Raw genomic sequence first — 23,583 nt, 5'->3', positions numbered from 1 at the left:
ACGGGAGATACCTCTGCTGTTAATCAATAGCTGACGCCGGCAGTCACAACTGAGTGACAACTCTTGAGAGTTCCTCACAAGAAACTCGGTTTGCTATTTTCTAGGGAAAGAATGGTGCACATTAAGTCTCCGAAGGAAAACTATCACCCAAGAGGTTCCATAAAAAGGAACGTTGTTCTTTTAATGGAAAAACGACTTCTAAGTGCTTAAAGTATCCATTTGATTTGGAGGAGCGGCTTCTGGGGAACACCATCTGTGACAGCTGGGCAGGGCTCAGCTGGGCTGGATCCCCAGGCAGGGCTCAGCTGGGCTGGATCCCCAGGCAGGGCTCGCCTGGGCTGGATCCCCAGGCAGGGCTCGCCTGGGCTGGATCCCCAGGCAGGGCTCACCTGGGCTGCTTCCCTAGGGCAGCCCGTGCTGCCGAAGCGCTCTGGCCTCACTGGCACCATCCCTCTGTCGCTGGCAGCCAAGAAATGAGGAACATGGAGAAAACACCCTAATTCTCCTCTCTACCAGCAGGTCACAGCACTGAGCTGTAGATTGGAAGCCTCATAAGTGTGACTGCTCGCCCCTGTTCCTGTCAGACGTGCACAGGTGATTCAGCTGTGATTCCTGTCACACATCCACAGGTCATTCATCTGTGATTGCTGTCACACACGCACAGCTGATTCAGATGGCGAGTGCAGCACAGCCACAGCACTGCCACGTGTTCCTTGCTCGGATGCTCAGTCTGACCCAGGGCTTTGTCCATCCCAGCTGCTTCATATGGGTGACTTGACTGTTGGGTACTCTGCGTGTCACCATCTTTGTAAAAAGCACATAGTGACAAAATATTAGGGAAATAGGTAACAAATATTGACAGCCATGGTTTGTGGCTAGTGCAATCAAACACACATTTGTCACCAGTGTTGTCAGCCACCTTTTCCACAGTATGTTCTTCCTTGGTCTTCCTGGTGTTGCTAAGCAGCAGGATGTAGGCTAAATACAGCTAGGGTACACAAAGCGATTCACTGGAGCTGGTCAGTGCAGAGGAGGACAGAGAGGAAAAGTGGAACCTGCTCGGCTGTCTTGGAGCCACCCCACATGCCCCCAGCTCAGGCTGCACAGCCTTTCGGAGCCTGCCCAGGGGAAAGGCCTGGCTGGGAGCTGAAGCACTTCCACGCTCCAGCTGTGAGGCACAGCTCATGTCAGCTCTGAGGCAGTCACCTACATTTACACTACAGAGATCTAGAAAGGGCAGAAGCCAACCTCTGAGCAAGTCGTGGAGAGGGAAGCACAGTATGGGGGCTGTCCTCTCCCTGCAAGCTGAGCTACCAAGGACAAAGTGGGTAGGACGACACTGCCCACTGCTAACACAGGCAGCCTCTGAGATGCATTTGGCACCTCCAATACTGCCATATATTGCTTGAAACTGAACTGCAATTCCTGTTGCATTACCCCAGTGTGTTGCAACCACTGCAGTCCCAACATAGATATTCTAATTTTGCAGCTCCTGTGAGAGATGTGGTCCTGACTTCTTCCCTCCTTCCTCCACAAGAAGTGGGAACCATGCAATTTCCTTTGCACTGCTCAGAAAGCATGCAAGCACACACAAATAATACTGCCTGCTTTTTTTCCCATCTCTTCAGGGGAAAATATGTTTCCCTATATCCACCCCTCACTTAATCTTCTTGTGCCCTTGAAAAGCCTCAAAAGCACCAAATCTATAGAGTAGTTTTTGTACTGAGTGTAACAATATACCATTATCTCCCCTAGAGGTCTTGAAAGGATAAGAAGTGCAGCCTACGACGCATCAGTTGTCTCCGAGAAGTGCTATATACATTCAGGCCAGGAGATGGAAGTATGAACATCTGAAAGCTTTGTATTGCAGCAAAAATGATAGTAACAGTCAAAGTATAGTCTAATATTCTAGCAGCCAAACACTGAAAAGCAGTTTTCCTAGAACAGTTGCAAGAAAACAAAGCTGTGCTGAGATAAAAGTTATGTACTGGTAGAGAGGAGGTTTTCATTGGCACTGAACTCTGTGTGGAAATGTTGGTATAGCCTAGTAGGAGTCTCTTATTTTTGTCTAATAACTAATGAAAGCATGTGATCCTGTTGGAAGGTCTGCTTCATTGCACAGTGTGAGTTCAGCGTTCATATGGGCGTTCTGCATGCTGTTGGTACTACTCCACCTGCTCCACCTTTCTGTCCATATTCCTAGAAGCAGTAGCTAGTTTCTTAAGCTCTGCATTTTCCCTTGGAGTTATGTTCATTGGAGTCATGTTTCCCTTGGAGATCACTGAGCACCCAGGTGTTCTTTGAGCGCCCTGCAGTTCAACTGCTGGCATACATCCATGGGGAATGACATGTTTAAACCAAGGATTGCAGTCCTGTGCTAAAAGTACTTCCAGTGCACTTGAGGCTGGGTGAGTGGTGTAAGGAGAGTGCTAGAAAATGAGGGGCTGCCAGGTGCAGGGTTCTAAAGGGCTGAGGCGGTGTCAGTGCAGATGCTGACCTGCAGTTTCACTGAGCAGCCAGCCCCAGCAGAGGAACTCGGTCCTCTCAAAATTTGGTTATATTACAAACAGGATTTGGGGAGAGGAAGATGAGCTGCTGTCACATGGCATTCAAGAATTTTTATTATCTCCAGCCTGCTGTTCTGAGTGATCCATTTGGACTCACCATCTTGCTGCATATACTTTAAAAAGGTTTTAAAAACCCTTTGGCTATAGCTACTACCCTTTGTGCTTGCCATTCAATTCCTTGACTCTCCCTGACTGTCTCCTTTTCCAGCCTGGCAGCCTTCCTTTCTTTTTCCACTCTGATCAAAATGGGAACTGAACTTGGGGACTTTTTCAGAAGAGCAGTACTGCAGTGAGACCATAATGGTTCAGTGTTGTCTCAGCCATCTTTTTCCTGCTCCTTTTCCCCATTATTTCTCCTTGTCTCTTGCTCTGGTAACATTTATCTTCCCCTTGTATTCACCCTGGCAACCACAATCCATGTCTTCTTCAAAATGTCAGACTTCAGGCATAGTTTAAGTGCCATATTGTAAACTGGAGAGTCAGGAACTGAGTAATGAGCAGTTTAGACAGTGGCAAAGTGTGGTGAGGCAGCCACATAGGCAGATAAAAGTATCAGGTATTGCAAACTCCCAAGAGAGGTCCATGACACTGCTAAACTCTGAACAATAAGTTCTGAATTTCAGTTCTGAACAATCCTTGCAAAAACTTACTTTCATTTCACATCTGTCTCTAGAAATACAAAATGTGGGCATGTGCAATAAATAAATATCATAGGATAGAATTATCTAATTTTCCTTGCAAAACAGAAATTATTTCTGTCCTGTGGAAAATCAAGCTGGAAACCTTCTTGTTTTATATCTACAGAAGTTCTGCTCACCAGCCCCGAGGGAGAAATTTGTATTTCCAAGTGTCTCCAGATGTAGAAAAGGACAACCACTCATGTGCAAAAGATGTCTGTGTCAAGTTTCAAGTGCTTGGAGAAATTATGGAAAGGTCGTTCTGGAGTTTCAGAGAGAGGACAAGCTATGGTATCTCAATACCAATTTGAATTTAACTAAGGCCTTGATTTGTGATAACTGAACAAAACACTTTGCTGGTTTCTGTTGCCTTCCACAGATTTTGCATGAGACGCTAAAAGGATGTGGTTATCATGTGGTCACATTAGAGTAATTTTAAACTATTTCCCAATAGCATTGTGCAGCTGCTGACAAAAAAAAAAATTAATATGATGTAAATATGCACTAAGGATTTTCTTGATTGCAATGCAAGTCTTTCTAAGATCTCTACAACTATACAGAGCAATAATAAGGAATATGTATTCCCACATGTGCTGAGTATTTCATAATGTCCCAGATGTCCATGAAGGAAGCTACTCTTAAGGCAATTGTACTTCATATGTTTTTACCTTGTGGACATAAGCCATGAATTTGACTCTATGTCCAGTATTTATAGAGAACTAGTGCTCTAAACCTTGAATTCTTCATCCAGTTTGAGATCTGAAAGAAAAAAATACATGTTATTAAAGTTGTTGCAGATGTGACATAAGCAAGAAAGGCTTGTATGCTTTGAAAGAATATATTTTTTTATTAGACTTGATAAACTGTTGTAATAGGCTGGTAACAGGTCCTGGGTCAAAGGTTAGCAAGTATTTGTAGCTCTACTGGTTTTGGCTGGGGTAGTGTTATTTGTCATCACAGTAGCTAGTATGGGGCTGTGTTTTGGATTTGTGCTGTAAACAGTGCTGATAACGCTGGGATGTTTTAGTTTCTGCTGAGCAGTGCTTGCACAGAGCCAAGGCCTTTTCTGCTTCTCAGCCCACTGCAAGAGTGAGGAAGCTGGGGATGCACAAAGAGCTGGGAGGGGATTCAGCCAGGACAGCTGACCCCAACTGACCACAGGGATCTCCCATACTGTCATGCTCACCATATGCAGAGCTGGGGAAAGAAGAAGGAAGTGGGGGACATTTGGAGTGATGGCATTTGCCTTCCCAAGTAATGATTACATGTGATAGAGCCCTGCTTTCCTTGAGATTGCTAAACATCTGCTTGGCCATGGGAATTGGTGAAGAAATTCCTTGTTTTGCTTTGCTTGCATACATGGCTCTTCCTTCACCAGCCAAACTGTCTTTATCTCAACACATAGGTTTTCTAACTTTTGCTCTTCTGATTCTTTGCCTGATCCCACCGGGAGTGAATGAGAAGATGTGTGGGGGCCGAGTTGCTGGCTGGTGTTAAACCACAATGATGGCTTACTAAGAATATGTGAAGAATTAACCAACATGTTCTATTAACAAGTTTCTTTTGGCAATAATGAGCTGCGCATAAGCAAGGAAACTTCGTAGCCATGTTTCACTATTGGAGTCCTGTATCACTGCTACTTCTCACACTTCAGCCTTCTGTGCACACTGACTTTGTGGAAATCTGACTCTATAGGCTTTGTTAGGTTACTCATATGTAATTGGTAATGAAAGGACAATTGGAGTTTGAAAATAATTGGAAGCTCCAGAGTTTAGAGTCTAGACTCAAAAGAGCAAGTAGTTGGAGTAAATCTTCTCCTGAAGATAATTGACTGCATCTCCAGCCACAAAAATGAATGCTTTACTCTCTTGCCACAATTTTATTCTTTCTCTATAAGTTTCTCTTATTCACTCTACTTACACACTCTACTTGGGTGTCATACTTTGAATATATCATGCTTTTGCTATCATCCTTTTGTGAACTCATGATGACTTGCAAGCGCTCTTCCTCTTTTTTTTTTTTTTTTTTTTTTTTTTTTTTTTTTTTTTTGTGGAGAGGGGTAGGGTTGCTGAAGAGGCAATATCTATGGAAAGGATTTATGTGTTTTCTGGAAGAAGACAGGGAAAGTTCAAGGCATTCTTAGGGACTTTTCAGCAGCCATAATACATGCCACACAAAATATATTCTCAAACTAGGCTCCAGCAAAGGAACATGTTGCTGTTTTTTTTTGTGGTTGCTAAATAGCTTTTAAGTTTTCTAATCTTGTGGTAAGAAAGTAGTTCTGCTTTTTTCTGTCATGTAGAGTGTGAGATTCTAAAGTTAGGTACATGGCAACATTTGTTCTGAAATGTTCTTTCTAAGCATCTTAATATTGTAACTTGTGACTAGATGGAATACTAATAGCTTAGTTAAAATAGTTCTTTTAAGATGTGATTGCAGGTTTTCCTCTCCAAGCAACAGGTGAACAATAACTGTCTCTTATAATGTTTGGAAGTTATCCTCAGCTCACACCTCATCTCCTTCCTACTTTCTCGCCCCGTGGATCGGACCTTGTGCCAAATGCAGTGATTATACCGCCTCTTCCTCGTCTCCAGCTTGAATTTACTTCTGGCTAGTTTACAGATTAATTTTTGCGGTAACGCTGTCGTTAAGCCCTTGTGTAGTGAATCCTGCAACTTGCTGGAGGCTGTGTAATAATCGGCGATATTGCTCGGTCTACCAATCTTAGCATTGTATCGTGGATGCCGTGGGCCAGGTGTGCATGTTGTGGCCAGGTGTGCATGCCGTGGGCCAGGTGTGCATGCTGAGGGCCAGGTGTGCATGTCGTGGGCCAGGTGTGCATGCTCTGGGCCAGGTGTGCATGTCCTGGGCCACGTGGTCATGCCGAGGGCCAGGTGTGCATGCTCTGGGCCAGGTGTGCATGCTCTGGGCTAGGTGTGCATGCCGAGGGCCAGGGGTGCATGTCCTGGGCCAGGTGTGCATGCCGACGGCCAGGTGTGCAGCGTACCCCTGCAGCCGGCAGGTTGCCACGGGACCGTGGCAAGCCCGGCGCTCTCCCGGCCCGTGCGGGCAGTCCCGGCGGCGGCTCCGGGCGCGGCGGCCGCTCCCGCCGGCCGGGCATGCTCAGTGCCGGCGGCCGGGCTGGCGCTGGCCCCGGTGCTCGTTGAGCCCGCGGGCGCTGGCACACGTGCGGCGGGAGGCGCCGCTGCGGCCCCATGGGCAGCCGGGCGGCGGGCGGCGAGCAGCCCCCAGGTGCGAGGCGGGGGCTCCCCGCGTTCTTTCGCCGGCACGGCCTGGGCCGGGGTAGCGGCTCCCCCGCGGGCTGCGGCCGGGCCAGGCCGGTCCGGGAGCGGGAGCGCAGGGAGCAGGACGGGTCTCTCGCCGGGGCCGGGCCGGGAGCGCGGCGGGGAGCTCCGGCTGCAGCCCAGCCCCTCCGGGGAGGCTGAGGGGCCGCTGCCGGCACCTGCACCGCGGCCAGGTCTGCGCTCCTGCGCGGGGCAAAAGGCAGCGCGGCTCGACTCCGTTCTCAGGGCCGGGAGGGTACAAGTTTTGTGTGGATTTTAATTTTCCAGCCTGGTTTGTAAATTGATCCCCTCTGTCAGCTTATAATGCTTTATTATAATTTTTATTTGGTATTTTCAGATGAAGGCGTGTCAGAAGCAGTTGGTGAGGAATCAAGACGGCTCACCAGAGATCAGCTTTTTACAATAGTTGCAGCAGCTTCTATAAATTTCAGTTCGATGATGTGCTACTCAATCCTGGGACCCTTTTTCCCTTCAGAGGTAAACAAACAGCTACTCTCTACGTTACTTTTTTGCATGTTGAAACTTTTAGAAATATTTTGAGCTCCATGGGACATTTATGGCTAGCTGTAAGCTCTGACTTTTCAGTCGTGGGAATTCAGTGATAGCGTGATGCTGGTGTAGCTGAAGTGCATAAAATGGTGACCTGGATCTTGTCCATGGATTAATCTTCCCTCTGACTGCAGAGGAGACAGCAAACTAATGAGATGAGATAGAAATCAAAGTGGATTCTTGGCGAAGTGAAATAATTTTTTGCTCAGTGTTGCAAAGTTGTTTTGTAGAGCTGAGATTAAACTCTGCCAGTGTCCTGACTTGCATTTCTGTGCCCCAGCTTCTCAATGACTTTTTATTTATAGCTTCCTCTGTTAACTCATTCTGGGCCATCATTAACTGTGCTAACTTCCTGACCTAGGAAGGGGGAAAAAAAATATAAAATCTCTGCTTATGTTGAATGAATACAACAAAGAAAAAGATGGTCATGGTGTCTTTGCAGCAGAAGTCCATTTCTCTCATGGCCAAATTGTTACAAAGTATTTACAAAGAAATATTATTTTTGTCTCAAGTATTTACAAAGAAATATTCGTTTTCTCTAAATATTCCTGTGTACTGCTTGTGCCCAAGTGAGTGTATTTGGTCAGCTAAATAAGTAAAAAGTTGTCTGGTGCTTGTTATGGGGTGGCGTGTCGCAGTGAAGATAACAGATATCTCCATTTACTGCCCTCTCACTTTGCAAGGAATCAAAATTTTGTAGCTAGTGCCCTTGCACACCAATTTAAGACACCTTTATATAGTCTGGCTGCCTATTCAGCAAATAACACTCTTTTATTCACTGATAAATTAACATTGCTTTTCCCTTGATGGCATATTAGAAGTGCAACATGTCTTTTAATTGTGTTGTTACCTTTTGAGTCCCCACTGCCTTTCAGAAAATAAATTGCTTTCTAACTGCATTAATAGACAATTAAAAAGATTTAAATATGCAAGGCATGAATGTTGTTCACCTCAAGAATTTGTCTGAGCCTCTACATGGTTGTGATCTTTTTTGCAGGCAGAAAAAAAAGGTGCCAGTAACACAGTTGTTGGCCTGATTTTTGGATGTTTTGCTTTGTTCAATTTCTTGACTTCTTTAATATTGGGAAATTATGTAAGTATAATTGAAGCTGTAACTTTTTTCTGTGGTGACACAGGTTAGTGCATGAAGGCAGTTCTGCAAGCCTGAGAAAAGAGATGTCTTTTCAGTAGTGCTACTGCAATTTTCTGTCTGCAGTAACTGGAGTCTGACCAGTCAGTCTGAATGTGATCTAAGTCTTGTCAGTACTGTTCTGTTTTTCCTGAAAGTAGCATAGGGCAACAGGCATGTAACTGTTTTGTTTCTCTGGTTAACTGTTCTATTTGCTTTAGAGTAATCTGATTAATTCTGCTTTTTATGACCTCCTTTCTCCTACCCCCCCATTTTATTTGTGGCACTTACTTATATATATGGTTTGCCTTTGGCAACATTTCGGTGTTTTGTTTTGTTTTTTTTTTTTCTTTAGTTAGCTGCACCTCTTCTTCTTTTCTGGTATGTTGCCTTTTTTCTTTTTTTTTTTTTTTCTAACATTTACTCCTGTTATGACTTTCTGCTGCTTAACTCAGTTTCCCCCTCAACTTCATTCTATAGTAATATGAGAGAAATGTCTCCAGTTCTTGTAACTTGAGCTTTCCCCCAGATTCAGGATTTTTCTCATGTTGAAGAAATCACAAATCAGTTATATAAATGTTTGTTCATTTATGTGCTGCAGCACTGCTGTTTATGCATTATTTCCTGGGGCTGCTCAGGAACATTCCCTAAGCTGGGGCTGTTGCAGAGCAGCAATTCAAAATTATCTCTGTCCTTGACTGGGCAGACTCTTTGTTGACCCTGTGGTGAGTGCTTTTCTCTGGTGCTGAGGTGGCTCATAAAGTGTCACATAAGTGCCATTACTAAGTCAAAGTCTTGGTGCCTGTAGTGGTGTTCAGCTATGGCACAAGCCTCACCAAGTACTTTACAGGGGAGAGAGTGAATGTGCCATCCTCACTGCAGACAGCTAAAGTGAGCATCAATAGACCTGGACAGTGCAGCAATCAGAGATCCTGAGGGTTTCTGTGAAACTCAGAAAATTTGCGCTTTAGTAATAATGGCTGAAAGGCAAGGACTTTGTTCAGGCCTGAGCAATAAACGGGCCTGAAATACCTACTGTCCTTAGGGGAAGTTGCAGCGTGGAATTAGAAGCTCAGCTGTACTTTGCTGCAGGATCGAGTTTGCTTTATGGCATGCCTCCTGTTATCCTTCACTCTGGTGAGAGAGTCTGAAATGAAGAAAGGTGTGGTCCTTCCCTGGTGATGAATGGGGAGGCCTGAAAGTACCATACTTGCCATGCCAAAGCTTTGTGCTGTTAAGGGTTGTCATAAATTTGATCAAAAATCAGCTTGCATTGACTCTCACTAGCCAGATACGTGATGGGTATTGCTGGCCTTGCCTCAGTCAGTGATAGTGCTGGAGGGGAGGTTTGGAAACAAACTTTCTGCTTGTTTATAATGAGGAATGCTGCTGTAACCTGCTGCTCTGCAGAAGCTGCAGCATGCTGCTGTGAAATAGTTAACTGCAGCATTGTCTTACCTTTCTAAAACTGGGTTAAGTCACTTAACTGTTCAGAGTATTTTTAGGTTCATTACTGAATGAAGGCACACCAGCAGAAGCAGTGTTACCCAATCTTTTAGTTACAGGTTCTACAAAGATCCCATAATTTTTTGATTTCTTAACAGTAACTTACATTGAAAATTTTTGATCTTTCCTTGAAATACTAACATGTAAAAATGGTATTTAATTTACAGCTTTCACAAATTGGAGCAAAATTCATGTTTGTGTCAGGGATGTTTGTTTCAGGATGTGTGACCATTCTGTTTGGGTAAGTAATTTCTGTTGCTTGGTTTTGTTGCATTTGTGTTCTGATAATTTTCATCCATATGAAAAGATGGACACAAAATTAGAAACTCTTGGGCATCTTTTGTGTGTTGGTTAGGTCATCTAATTTCTTGCATCTTTAATTTTTATTACCTCTTGTAAAGCAGAATGAACGCTTCTCCCTTTCACTAGGTTTCAGAGTCTGTTTACTACTTTGAAAGCAGAGGAGGTAGGTTCTGCCTATTTAAGTAGTAGTTCACAGATATCAAGAAGTCTGTCAAAGGTGCAGCAATAAGAAAACTATTTCTGCATAATGTTTTTATTATTCTTTCCTTAAAAATTTTGGGCTTAAATGGGAAGCTTTGCCTATCAGGCAAAGCTAAGTCACTAATTTTAGCATAATAAATGTTTTATCAACAATGAAGGAATCTCTTATTAGTTAATTCTAACACATTGCATCAGACTTCTTGCACAGGTGCTTGGAAAAGCTATGGAATACAACAAAGGTAGCATTGGAGTTTTTCACAGGTTATGGCTTTCATGCTCTGTTCACTGCCAAGTAAAGGGGAAAAGCTGCCAGAAATAGTTTGGTAGAGTTTGAATAATTTCACTGATGTGGTTCAAAGATAAGTGGTAATAGAAAGCATTGAGTGTGTTGTAACTGTGTCTTTTAATGAGCAAGAAATGATGCTCTAGGGCCTTTAGTAGATGGCTTCTTCCATCCTGAGAGAGACCCAATTTACTGTTGGGATTTTTCTTTTCCAGAATGCTCGACAAGGTGCCAAGTGGACCAATGTTCATCGGTTTCTGCTTTTTAGTACGAGCAATGGATGCAATAAGCTTTTCAGCAGCAATTACAGCATCATTCTCAATCCTTGCAAAAGCATTTCCCACTAATATAGCTACTGTCCTGGTAAGTTCAGAAAGCAGTGGTACAGCTGAGTTCCAGCAATATGACAAATTGCCAGTGGGCAGCCTAAAATCAGGAGAAAATTTGTTGTCTCGTATGCAGGGTTATTTGAAATCATCATGTAGTGTTTTGTTTCTAATCTAGAATCACAATCCTAGAACAAGTTTAGACCGTAGCATAAATCTGGTTAGATATAAATTGAGCAGTATATATTAGTTTCTTGTGCTTTGAAGACAGCTGACCATTAGTGGTGGTAGTTATCTCTTCAGTGAAAATCAAGACAAAATACTAATAAAATACTAGTACAGCTTTTAGTGACTACTTCTGCCTGGATGGTAAGGATCCATATGAATTGATTAAACAAAAAAGGTAACTTAATTCAAATGGTTTTGATTTAAATGACTGAAAGATGCAAAACTGAAACAATTTTGTCTTAGTTTTTCTAATCTGTTGATAAAAGTTATGTATGAGGCGATGAGAGCTAGAATTTCTTGAAATCTGGAGGGCAGTATTTCTGATTGTCAGCAGAGATATTACCCTTTTTCAGTTGGGGTTTTAAGGTGTTAAAGAAAAGTTTTGTGTTTAATAAAATACTGCTTTCTCTGTCTATTCTTCAATACATTCTGGTTTTCAGTTCAAATATGTTCTGTCAGAAATAACTGGGTTAAATATTAATGAGTGAGCAAATGTTGAGAACTTATTTAAGAACATTAAATAAAATTAGAAAAGTTTCTGCTTTTATTAGTATTTTTGTTAAGCTGCTTAATTACTTCTATAAATATATATCTATAAGAATATGTCTTTATAACTAGAAAGAAACCTACTAAGTTGTATCAGCAGTGATTAGCTGACCTTTTCATTGAAGCAATTTATATATTGTAATCATGTTTTGGATTTATTCAGTCAATCAGGTTTCCTGTTTGCAAATTTTAAAACATAATTTAAATAGGTAAGTAAGTAATGTTGACTTAAAGGGACTTAGTTACCCATTTTATAATCAGAATTCAAAATAAAAGAATTTCTATTATGGCAGCACAGTAACCATGGAGGCATGGCTGAAAATGATATGTGGTGGTGGAGGTCATCTCAGAATTAGAAATGCTATACAGCTGTGGCTTGGTACCTACCTTTGTTTAAAATCTAGAAAGGGTGCTATAAAAAGACAGGTGACTTCTAATTGTTTGTCTTCTTATCATATTGTGTACTTTAGTGTCTTGCTCTGCGTGAGAATAAAACCTCTTCATATTTATTCATGTAGATTTAGTGTCCTTAAATGGGCATGATGGAGAGTTCTTGTTACTGTGAGCTCTGAGGCAGGAGGCAGAAGAAAGAGCTGATTGTTTGAGCAAGGTGCATCCTAGGGTAAAACTGAAGCCTGAAGGAGTGGATGAGGCTTTTTTTAGCCTTGCTCTCTATTGTCCTTCTTGATAGTGCTAGATGCTGAAAAGCATCTTTTGTCTCCTTACCATTTTGTACAAGTTTTCAGCCTTCCTTTTACTTGTTGGGTACCCTAGAGGGTATATGGGGAAGTTATTAAATATAGGCATGTGAGCCTTGTTGGAGTGGGAAGTTGAACATCTGTCAACGTGATCCCTCTGTGGAGGGAGGAGGTGTGGACTTCAGAACATTAGCAATCTCGCTTCTCTTACAGTATCAGGTTTATCTTATCCTCTGATCTGTACCACTGCAATGTCTCAGCCTCCCCCCCATGCCCTCCCCACTTCATTAACTTAGAAGGGCTAAATGGTGTACAGCCCCAAATCATGTAAATTATTTGAACCAAAGTGTCACAGATCAAATGTTTTTTATGGCTGGTGAGCAACAAAAGTGAAGGCATCATCTGGATCCAGTGATGTTAATGGCCATACCTAGTTATTTTCTTTGCTATGAAAGAAAAAGGTTGCAACCCTAAACTGACCTAGGGCAAAGAACTTGGCTTTTGCTGACTCTGACTGTTTTCAGGACATTTGTCTACTCTGACTTGTATCAGTAAAACTAAAGATGAGGATGATTCCCTGGAGTATCTTTCTGGGTTCTGGAAGTTATCAAAACTTTTGTCTGTAAGCAGTTATTACCACCAGCTCTTCCTGGTGGTCTAAGCATTGATTAATGAGGTGTTGAGGCAGATGTTGACAGCGGTGACTATGACGTAGCACAAGAATGCATCTGTATTACTGTCCTTTTACAAATTAGTATCTTATAAAACATACCAGATTATTAAATTATATCCAAAACAATCTGAGTTGTCCCCATTGCAGTTTCATTATTTTTTCCTACCCCTAGGGAGTGAGTCCAAACAGTTGTTTATGGAGATAAAGCTTTAACTTGGCACATGTACTTAATCCCATGAGATAATGACCCATTATGAGTAGGTTTGTTTAGATCCTTTCCCTCAGGCTGGAGTGTAATGGCAGGTGGGAGAGGTGATCCCTTCAGCCTGCACTGTCCTGTGGATGCTTTCTGCTACTGGAGCAAGACTGAGATCTGTTAGGTGACAGCAGAGTTGTGAATGCTGCAGTACAGGTGGTTCCCTGTAATGAAGCAAAAGAGGTCATGGCTGTCACACACATAACTGTGGAATTCCTTTTGCTGTCCCACCCTGTGAAGGTCACTACTAGCTCTTGTCCTAGCGATGCAGTGTCTTGCTTTTCACTACCCTGGATGTGTTGTACTGCTCCTCAGATACATGGCTTGCTTTGTATTGTTGCATTGTATTTTCTCAACACACTGACTTCCTTTCTGCTTGTTTTTTCATGTTTTAGGGCAGCCTTGAAATTTTTTCAGGACTTGGACTGGTGCTGGGCCCACCTTTGGGTGGCTTTTTGTATCAATCATTTGGTTACGAGGTCCCTTTCATCTCACTGGGATGCATAGTGTTGGCTTTGGTCCCTGTGAATATGTGCATATTGCCAAGATATGGTAAGCATCCTTCTACCTGCTTCCTTCACTCACCTTAACTTCTCATGTACTTAAGTGTCTTTAAAAAAGACTCAGCTTCTGGAGTCTGATCCAAGTCAGAGGGCAAAACTCCAGTTGAATTATCATCTTGATCAGGCCCGTGTTTGATGCTGATTATTGAGATGGTCTGGAATTAAAACAACTCCTCATGCCCATTTCTGTAAACAGTCGGAACTCTATGGAAGTGACCTGAGATATATTTTTGTTTCCTTTTGCCTTAGATTTAGGGCTTGTAAAGGATCAGTTGTGTCTGCTTCCTGTAGGTTGGTCATTGCAGCTAGTTGAAGAAAAGCTGGAGACAGATTTTGTGTAAAACAGGAGAACTCAACATGTTTGAGGAGTTAACAGTGGAGGGGAAAGCTAATTATAGGGAAAAAAAAAAGTGTTTATTTGTACTGAACAATGCAGGATCTGATTAACATGAAAGAATGTTAAAGTTAATAAAGGAGGGGTTTAATGAAATGCTGGAGGTCGTATAAATTTATTAAATTTTAGATGATCCTGCTTGGACAGAAAACTAGCTTAAAGTTAAGTCCTCATGCAAGACTATAGTTGTTAGGTTACAGTTCTGTTATTCTTTTCTAGAGGAAAAAAAAAACAACTACTAACTTTGAAATGCTTCTTTAATTTTTTTTTTTATTTTTTAATATGAAAACCATGGAGAAAAACTTCCAAGTATATTGGCTTTTAGAAGAAGCTTACAATGATTAACCATGTGTTGCTACTGCTGACTTTTCCCCCTGACCTCCCCAAGCTCTGAAATCATTATGATATTGCTGCCAGTGTGGAAGTATATTACATAAATGTTAGCTCTGAACTGGTGGATGCTAGTGCTTGAACTTTCAGTTCTTTGTATACTTTGAGATCACATTCAAGTATTATAGGAGAAGCACCATCAGGAAGAGGGCCTGACTTAAAATTCCCGCATAACCATGACATCTAAAAAAAGTTTGCTGGAGTACAAATTGACCATGTTGGAGTTCAATTAGTTGTTTAAAAACTTGGATAGACCTCAATTGACAAATAGTAATCTTACTCTCAAAGCATGTTTATTTTATTGGATATGAATTGTTCATATATGTGTTCATGTATCAAGCTGAGACATATCCATGAGGATTTCATTGTATAAATGCTAGCAGAGAAGCAAATACTTTTTTCACATAATTGGAGCAATACGTGCTTTAGTTCTTTTAAAGTTGGGGATTTGCACTGTTGCAATCTAAATTGTATGCTTTTCTTCACCTATTGAATTTTTGTTTTTACTATAAAAATAGTATAGCACATAATAATCAACTATTGACTTTTATCTGTTGTGCAACAGGAGTAAGAAGACTTAAAAAAGGTCTATTTTTTTTCTAAAGAAAGAAGATCAATCGTGAGTTTATGCTGCTGAAAATGATGCAGTTTTCCCCCCTCTTCTATTGAAACAGATTCGACTCCTAGGAAAGAATCCTTTTGGAAGCTCATTCTTCTGCCAAAAGTCCTAATACTCTGTCTCACTATATTTTCTCTAAGTGCATGCTTGGGTTTTTTTGATCCCACAATATCTCTATTTATCTTAAAGAAGGTAAGTCCTGCTAACATGCAGTGAAGTCTTGACTTAATAAATAGTGAGTAATTGGTTATAAATGTAAATATCCTTAACAAAATTGAGCTTCATCCAATTAACACTGCTGTAGTTAACTGTTAGTTGTATGAATTCCAGATAACTTGATTTCCGCAGTACTGATAAGTCAGTATCTATTGCACCATCTCTTTCTGCTGGGTCTTGATAACTTTGAGAATTAAGAAGTGTAAGGCCTCTTAAAATAGGCTTTCTCCACTTAAATGTATTTCAGCTGCAAAGTACTGTCTCTGAATAGGGCATAGACACTGCTTTTGTAAAAAAGAGGTTTTTTTCTTCCTTTCTGAAATCAAATTCTTGAAAGCTGCTGCAGTCACTGACAGTGTTACATCTCTTGATGTGAATACCTTTAAGATTCTGTTCCTAGGTAAAATTAAGCAGTGGTCTTTGAAGGCTTTATTTATGAATTGTTCTTCCAAGGGGTAATGTTTCACAGATGGCTGTGCTACTTTTTGTCTGCCTAGTCTGTACTTTAGCACTTGTCTGGGGTGGAGGGGACTTGATGCTAACTTCTTTCATCAGTGGAGATGTGATGTACATCTTCCGCCACCCAGGACGGATCTGAAATTATCCCACTGTAGAGTCTGTGTGCTTCTATGGCTCTTCTCCTTTCCCTCTGCTCTGTGCTGACAGATACTTGCTGTGAAAGGGCTGTGGCCCTCTTGGCAGGTATTCTAACCACTAAATTAGAGTTATTATCATGTATTTGCATATGACAAGGAAATAGTAAATATTTATCTGGTCTATACCATATGAAACATCTTGGAATACCTTCTAACTCTTAGTTAAGGCACTTATTTGAGAAACTAAGGTGCTTTTAAATCATTATACATTTTGTTTCAATGCAGAAATATGTGTCCATTTTAGGAAAAAGTGGGCCTCAGGGTGTCAGCAAAAAACCTCTTATTCCTTCTCATAAAAATCATCCTTTGGTTGAAAAGCTATAGTTGAGTTTTATGGCATTGCTTACTTTTAAGATGTGCTGATTAACAATGGATGAATACAGTACTTAGTTTTATTTGCATTAGAAAAGCCTAAAGATTGGAGAGGTAGAGACTAAATCCATTGAAATTTCAGTATCTGAAGTGTCTGTTTCAAGTGTGTCAGATGGTAATGTTAGAATCCAGTGTGCCACTGGTAGGGGACATTGCATAATGTTTCCTCCTGACATTATTTAGGCTTTATATAAGTACAGTTGTGTCAGGTGTCTCCACCACTCCATGCTTAAAAAGTGTTGGTGAAAACAAAGAAACTGAAGCTCTGTGGTTGTTTTCAAATACGTGAAAAACCTCTGTAGGGTATCAGTAAGATACTTAAAATTGCACATTTCAGTATTTTGACTTAATATATAATTCTTGGATTGTCCTTAATGAACATAGCATATATAGTTTGTCTTGGTTTTTATTTTATTGATCTTCCTTTCCATAGTTCACACTCCCAGCTGGTTATGTGGGCTTGGTGTTCCTTGGTTTGGCACTCTCGTACTCCCTGTCTTCTCCCCTCCTTGGACTCGTAAGCGACAAACTGCCGGTGAGTCCTACCCTGTTGTGTGTGCAGGGTGACTGAAGCACTCCGTGCATTTGCTTAAAGGTGGGGAACAGTGGATGAAACAAAGGATCTAGGCCTGATATTGTAAAGGGATCTGCTTTTCAAGACCTTGCACGTGCACCCATTACTGCCATGTGGGTGGTCTCTTTTGCAGGATCCAGGATAATTTAAGAATGTCCAAGTCAGTAAAGGAAATCAGACAAGCAGCTGAAGTGTGCTGAGCTTTTCTAGTGGACTAAGCACAATCTTTTTCAAATCAATATGGAATAAAGAGTAGGAAAATATGTCCCAGTTATCCTTGCTTTTAACCACATCTAATTTTATTAGCTTTTGAGAAGAGGAGTAAAGATGTTTTGGTTAGCTGTATTGACTTTATTTCCTAAAAAGTGTAATCTTCAAATTAGATCAGCACAGTGGGCTGCCTATCCTTTAGCCTGATCCTTTAGCTCTAAACAGCACCACAGAAGGAGACTTTGACAGTGGTATACCTAAAACTGCCTATTTGACAGCCAGTGCTAATTGATCAAGGAAACCTACACTTTGAATACTATGCCTGAAGGACAGTGACAGTTTTATGATAATTTTTTTCTGACATAAACTAGTAATGCCCTTTGTATATGAGAATTACATAGAATCATAGAATGGCCTGGGTTGGAAGGAACTTAAAGATCATCATGAAATGCTACAGGGTGTTTTATTAAAGAAGACTAAGACCTAAAATACTTGCTAACCAAGAAGGATCATTGCTCAGTATCCTGAAATCTCTGTACTAAGTCACTGCTGCCAGTAATTGCATCTGGGGTGAGGAAACAAGAATTTGTTGTTTCTTGATGTACATGACAAATTCCCAATTTTAAATTGCATAGCTTTTCCTTTTCTTACACAGCACATCAGGAAGTGGCTGCTGATATTTGGAGACTTAATGACAGCAGTGTGCCTTTTCATGCTAGGACCTGCTCCTGTACTGCACATTGAAAGGTACTGCCTCTACCTGAGTCTGTCCCATTAAGAGGTGTTTTCAACCATAGTCATGTATGTCCGTCAGTCTGTAATTAGCAGCTCTGACCGTGAAATGGATTCAGTTTCAGTTCTACTTTTGACCATGAAACATGGTTGTTTTTGGATGTTGTAGCATGAGACTGTAAATGTAAAGCTGTGAAAGCATCTGAAAACAGAGATTTTACAGCTTCTTAAAATAGATCCATTTCTTTTGTTTTTTAGTGTTACTGTGTTCATGTTAATGTGTATGGTAGGAAGAATGTTGCTTTTTATTTTTTATTTTCCTTCCTTCACTGGCATTTCCCTTTCAGCAAAACAAAGTTCTCATTTTGTCTTATTTTCCAATTTTTTCTTTTTCATCAGTGTTTTTAAACTATGGGGTTTATTTGCATGGCTGTGCAGCAGTACTGATTTTACTTCTCTCTGTATATAGACTACTGAGAAAAGTGACGGCTTATAGCTTTGTTTTCACTAGCAAAGACAATGTTTGTTGTACCTGAAAGCTGTAATGTCATATTTCTCAAGTTAATTCACAGCAAAACATTCTGCTACATTAACAAAACAACTACACAATCCTTTTGTCCTAGGTTAGATACTGTGTTAAAGTAATAGGCTTGTTAATGCATATAACTCCTCCTAGGGTGCTAATTTTTAAATATCAGAGGTTTGTAACTGGTGTGGTTTCAAGTTTAGATCATAGATTTGAGCTGGGGAGAAAAATAAATTAGTAAAGTCTTCAAAATTCTTTAGCTAAGTTTATTTGGTTGTATTATATTAGCTGCAAAATTTTCACTTCAAAATCCTGCACTTCTGCAACAAACCAGGACTGATGCTTGCGCACAGGCATTGCTCAATTAACTTCATCTGTCTAACTCTTCCCTATATGTACGTCATAAAATGAATGTGTTTGATAAGAAAATATGTAATTTGAGCACAAGTTTTCGTATTCTTTTACAAAGTCTTTTTTCTAAAGCATAGTATTGGATTTTTCAAGTATTAGTATTGGCTTTAAGACACATTATTTGCTGATCAGTCAAGGAGAGCTGATATAACAGCCTTCAGTCACATGGAGTCCTTACTGAAAAGAGTCTTCAGCAGCTAACCTCTTGTAAATGCCTCTCTTTCAGTCAGCTGTGGATGTTTGTGCTAGTGTTGGTTTTGATTGGCTTTTCCCTTGGCATGAGTGCTATCCCAGTGTTTCCAGAGATCCTGCAATGTGCATAGTAAGTAACTCAGTCCAACCCTTCTTTCATGTTACTGACATTAGGAATCTGCAGCTGTTTTTCAGGGGTGACTATGAAGTGTGGCTTTTTTGCCCCCTTTTGAGGCAAAGGCAGATAGTAACACTCAAATGTTTCCACTACTCTATTGTCTTAGTTTTTTCTGACTGAGCACCCCAGTCATTATTCTCCCAGTATAACTTTGTAAATGTGTATCTCAGTAATGACCTAGAAGGGTCTTGATTTACTCTTATTAGTATGTTCCTTTGGAACAAGGTCTTTGCTTCTAAAAAGCCACCTGTCACAGTTTCACACTTGCCATATGAAACGTGGGGAATTGGTGTGATGGTGTGATCTTAACCTGGGAGAAAACAGAGATGAGGAATGGCACTGCAATCCTTCAGAGAGGCAGTAAAGAAGAGAGTACTGGGTAAACAGAAATTCTACTGTACACTTTTGGTTGTTGACTATTTATGTGATGTGCAAATTAAAAGGAGGAGAAAAAGTCTACAGACTGAGACACAGTGTGTGTTGTACTACCCCAACTGGTCTGTCTTTCTGCAGTGAGAATGGATTTGAAGAAGGTCTGAGTCTTCTGGGACTGGTGTCTGGGCTCTTCAATGCCATGTGGTCTCTTGGGTAAGTGTACCCCTTTTTTGTAAGTTATGAGAGTTTAACTGTTCCACACTACTGCCACATGGAAATCTGGCTGTCGCTGTGTTGACCTTGGTTCAAAAGTTTCTTGCTTGACAGGTGCCTGGTAGGCATGTTACCCAACAAAAGGTAAAACTTTTGTTTTGACAATGCTCTGAACTTGTCTTTCTTGAAACATGCTGCTCTGCATATCAAAAAACTGCAGTGATTGAAGTGGATGTTTGCTTGCAATTTTGTGTGGTCATTTTTCCTTTCACTAAAATGTCTAATGCTCAATACAGAGAGATGTGGACCTTAATTTTTTACAAAGCTAAGTCCACCCAGGTGGAGTGAGCTAGATGTCTGCTCCTGACTAATTCTGTTTTCCATTTTCAACATTTCCTCCTTTTGTCAGGGATAGCTTAAGGTAGAATCTTCTTTTTAAGCCACAGAAATTCTTTAAGATTTATGCTTGTATAGCTTAGCAGAGTGTGTCTGTAACTCTATAACTCTATATAGTCAGGGTCATCGTCCCAGAAATAAGTGAAAGGTGCTACTGGCTGAGTGGCCCTTTAGAGCTGTCACTCAGTGGGAAGTGACAGAGTGCCCCTATTAGCAGTCACTTACAGGATATTTTTATCTGTCCTTGTAGTCCTCTGTGGCTGCAGGTATGTTTCAGTGGCACAAATTTCCACCATTTTTTTCTAAGATCCAGCTGTCTAGCAGTCCTGTTTATTTGGTATAGGATTTAGTACAGACACAGATAGTATAATGTTGGCAATCTCCAGGTTTATGCTGCTATCAAGCCTGGTCTTATAATGTAACTTGCTTCCAGGAAGTCTCTCTAGTTTTACACAGGTTTGTCCCTTTCTAGTGTGAGACTATATAATGTAAGGCCTTTCTAAAGAGACAGCAGCTGCATAAGCTTTATAACCTGAATTTTTAGACAGGCATAAAGGTGCAGAGCAATTAAACACAGCTGAACCTTACAGTGATCGTGTCTGTCACGTTGTGGCTCCCCACCTGCTTATATTCATCAGACCTTTGTCTTGAAGTTTAGAAACTTTTTGTTTTGAGGGATGCAACTTTGAATTTCTCTTGATAGAGAATATCTCTGTGATAGAATTGATCAGCATAGATGTTTTCTTAGAGCATGTTCCTTAATTGAGTCTCTCTGCTGAAAAAGACTGCATTCAGCTTTCTGATGTGGATCTTGTTTCCAGATGAGGAGGTAATTAGATTTATTGGGGCCTTGGCAAACAATAAATTCATACTTATTGTGGATTTTAGGAAAGTTAGGTATGTGAAAGAAAATCTCTTTGTTGTCAAAGGTGAGTCTATGAAGGAAGGCCACAAAACCCAATAAAACAGTTCTCTGAGAATATGGTATGTTATCCTTTATGTTTGGGATGCCAATACCTGATTTTGATTTGATGCAGGGCATTTGTAGGTCCAATTCTGGGAGGATTTCTGAATGAAGAGCTGGGTTTTGAATGGGCTGCAGCCATCCAAGGAGGATGGCCGCTGTTAAGTGTAAGTAATTAAATGGTTTTTTTTTAATCTATTACAGTTATAAGCTATTGCATAAGTTTGTTGTAAGTACTACAGTTGTAACTGGCTGTTTTCTCAAAGGGTCTTGCAACTGGAATATTTTATATCATTGAGGCAACAAGGAAAAGGTATGCTGAGATATTTATTCTTTATTTTGCTTGCAATCATATAAAGCAAACCTTTGAAATCTGTGCTTGCATTTTTTCTCACTACCAACCTAATAATGAATGATAAGATGAGCAATAAAAACATTGCTTAAGTAATTTGTCTGTATGGTTTCCTAAATCCCTACTGACCTAAACAGACAGCTAAAACCGGCAATTGTTTGGATGATCACATGCAGAGAGCAGTGGTCAATGGCTCAATGTCCACACAGACTAGTGATGAGTGGTGTCCCTCAGGGGTTTGTCTTGAGATCAGTACTGTTTAGTATCTTACCAACAACTAAAAGAAGGTAGATTCAGACTAGATATGAGGAAAAAAAATTTACACTGAGGGTAGTGAAGCACTAGACCAGGTTGCCCAGAGAGGTAGTGGTGCCTCATCCATGGAAACATTCAGGCCCAGGGTGGACATGGCTCTGAGCAGCCTGGTCTAGTTTAAGATGTTGCACCCATGGCAAGGTAGCTAGACTAGCTGACCTTTAAAGGTCCCTTTCAGTCTGAACCACTGTATGATCATGGGAATGAACAGTGAATGGTTCTGTGCAGTACTAGGGAACCAAATCCAGTGATCCATGTAGTTCTTTGCATGTAATGTGTGTGTTCTTTGCCTATTATGTTTGTATCACATAGAAGTCTCTAGAGAATATAAAATGTGTATCTCTCCTGTTCTTTTCCTTGTGCAAACAGTTCCAGTTCCAGCCTGCAAAATCCTCCTGGTGATAATGAAGAAAGGACTCGTCTAATGGGCAATGAAACGTAGCCAGTCATACTTTCAATTCTGTGTGCTGGTTGTGGTGTAACCTAGTATTGAGGTGACTGGCCTTAACACTGCTTCATTATTCTGGAGCTGGGACATGATCCCTTAGTGAACAACCAGTTGTGGTTTAATTGTAGAGGCATTACTGTTTTGAAACACTAAACACTGACTGCCTTTCTTTTGGAAGTTCTCGTAAATGATGAGTAACACTTAGCTGTCAGCCTATTTAATTGTGTTCCATGTACAGTGCACCACTGTATGTGAAAAGATGTCTGGTTTCCATGCTTGTGTGTGCTGTGCATTATTCTTGGGTAAAGCTACTGTTTTGCTACCATGATTTTCTGTATTTTTTTAAAGGAAGTTCATTATCTTGTAAAAACAGAATTTGAAACTATAAAGGATGAAGCACAATACTGTTTTCAATAAAGCAACTTTTTCCCTAAGTTTTGTACATTTTCTTAGATAACAAGAGTCTAAAATACTTCTTGTCTACCAGTACTTGTGTTATATTGAGAGTGCCTGAGAATGAGATGCAAAAATAATGAAAATTTGCCATATCTACAGAGTAAAACTGATCTTCAGTCCTGGGGGAGACTTGTCATCTGGTGAATACATTTATATACATACACAAAAGATAAATGTATGTTTGTATTATATATGAAGACCTAGCTTGGTGATTTTAAGATTTATTTTGCTAATAAATGCTAGCTGGAATGTTTGTACTAATTGCTTCTGCAACAGCAAATCTATAAGGTCTCTGGGGCTACTGTGGAAAAAAACCCCAACATTTCCTCACCTCTTCCGGATGCTCAGCTAAAGATATTCAAGGGGAACTGAGACAAGGACACTCCTGACAAACTCACGCTAGACTTCTTGACCTCGGTTGTGACAAAAGTCTTTTAATTTGTCATTGAGCCCATAACTGGCTTCTAGAAGGGCTTCTCTGTGGTGGCTTTTTACCATAAATAAGAAAAGTGGTCTGTCCTAGCAACTTCCAGTCAGTTTCTTCTGTGAATAGTTCCTGGATTTTACATAAGAAATACTTCTTTCTCTGCCAGAGCTCTTTTGGACTAGAAAGAACAACTGCTATGGTAGTCAAATGAGCTGTGGAACTTCAGGGTACCAAAGGGCAGGCTTCCCCATGGAACATCTTTTTAATAGCTTCCTTTCCATTTTGTATCAGACATTAGACTTTACTGCAACCAGGAATGTACACCTCAACTTACTAGGAAATGCTGACCATGCCAGT

At 40.8% G+C, this 23,583-nt stretch overlaps 1 protein-coding gene across 1 annotated transcript; it reads left to right on the top strand.

Moving 5' to 3' along the window:
- The first annotated feature begins 6,395 nt into the window (after positions 1-6,395).
- On the top strand, positions 6,396-23,027 carry SLC18B1 (solute carrier family 18 member B1). The gene is made up of 14 exons (XM_041469852.1): positions 6,396-6,496; positions 6,887-7,026; positions 8,096-8,191; positions 9,901-9,974; positions 10,736-10,883; positions 13,643-13,799; positions 15,269-15,405; positions 16,891-16,992; positions 17,897-17,988; positions 19,137-19,232; positions 19,794-19,868; positions 21,302-21,395; positions 21,495-21,541; positions 22,265-23,027. Exons 1-14 carry the CDS (start codon positions 6,460-6,462, stop codon positions 22,335-22,337), a joined length of 1,368 nt encoding a protein of 455 aa, XP_041325786.1. The 5' UTR covers positions 6,396-6,459; the 3' UTR covers positions 22,338-23,027.
- The last annotated feature ends 556 nt before the right edge of the window (positions 23,028-23,583 follow it).

The sequence above is a fragment of the Pyrgilauda ruficollis genome, unplaced genomic scaffold (assembly GCF_017590135.1).
Source record: "Pyrgilauda ruficollis isolate IOZ18807 unplaced genomic scaffold, ASM1759013v1 scaffold24, whole genome shotgun sequence".
NCBI classification, from domain to species: domain Eukaryota; kingdom Metazoa; phylum Chordata; class Aves; order Passeriformes; family Passeridae; genus Pyrgilauda; species Pyrgilauda ruficollis.
The sequence above is the reverse complement of the archived record's forward strand: the minus strand, read 5'-3'. Positions and strand labels throughout refer to the sequence as shown.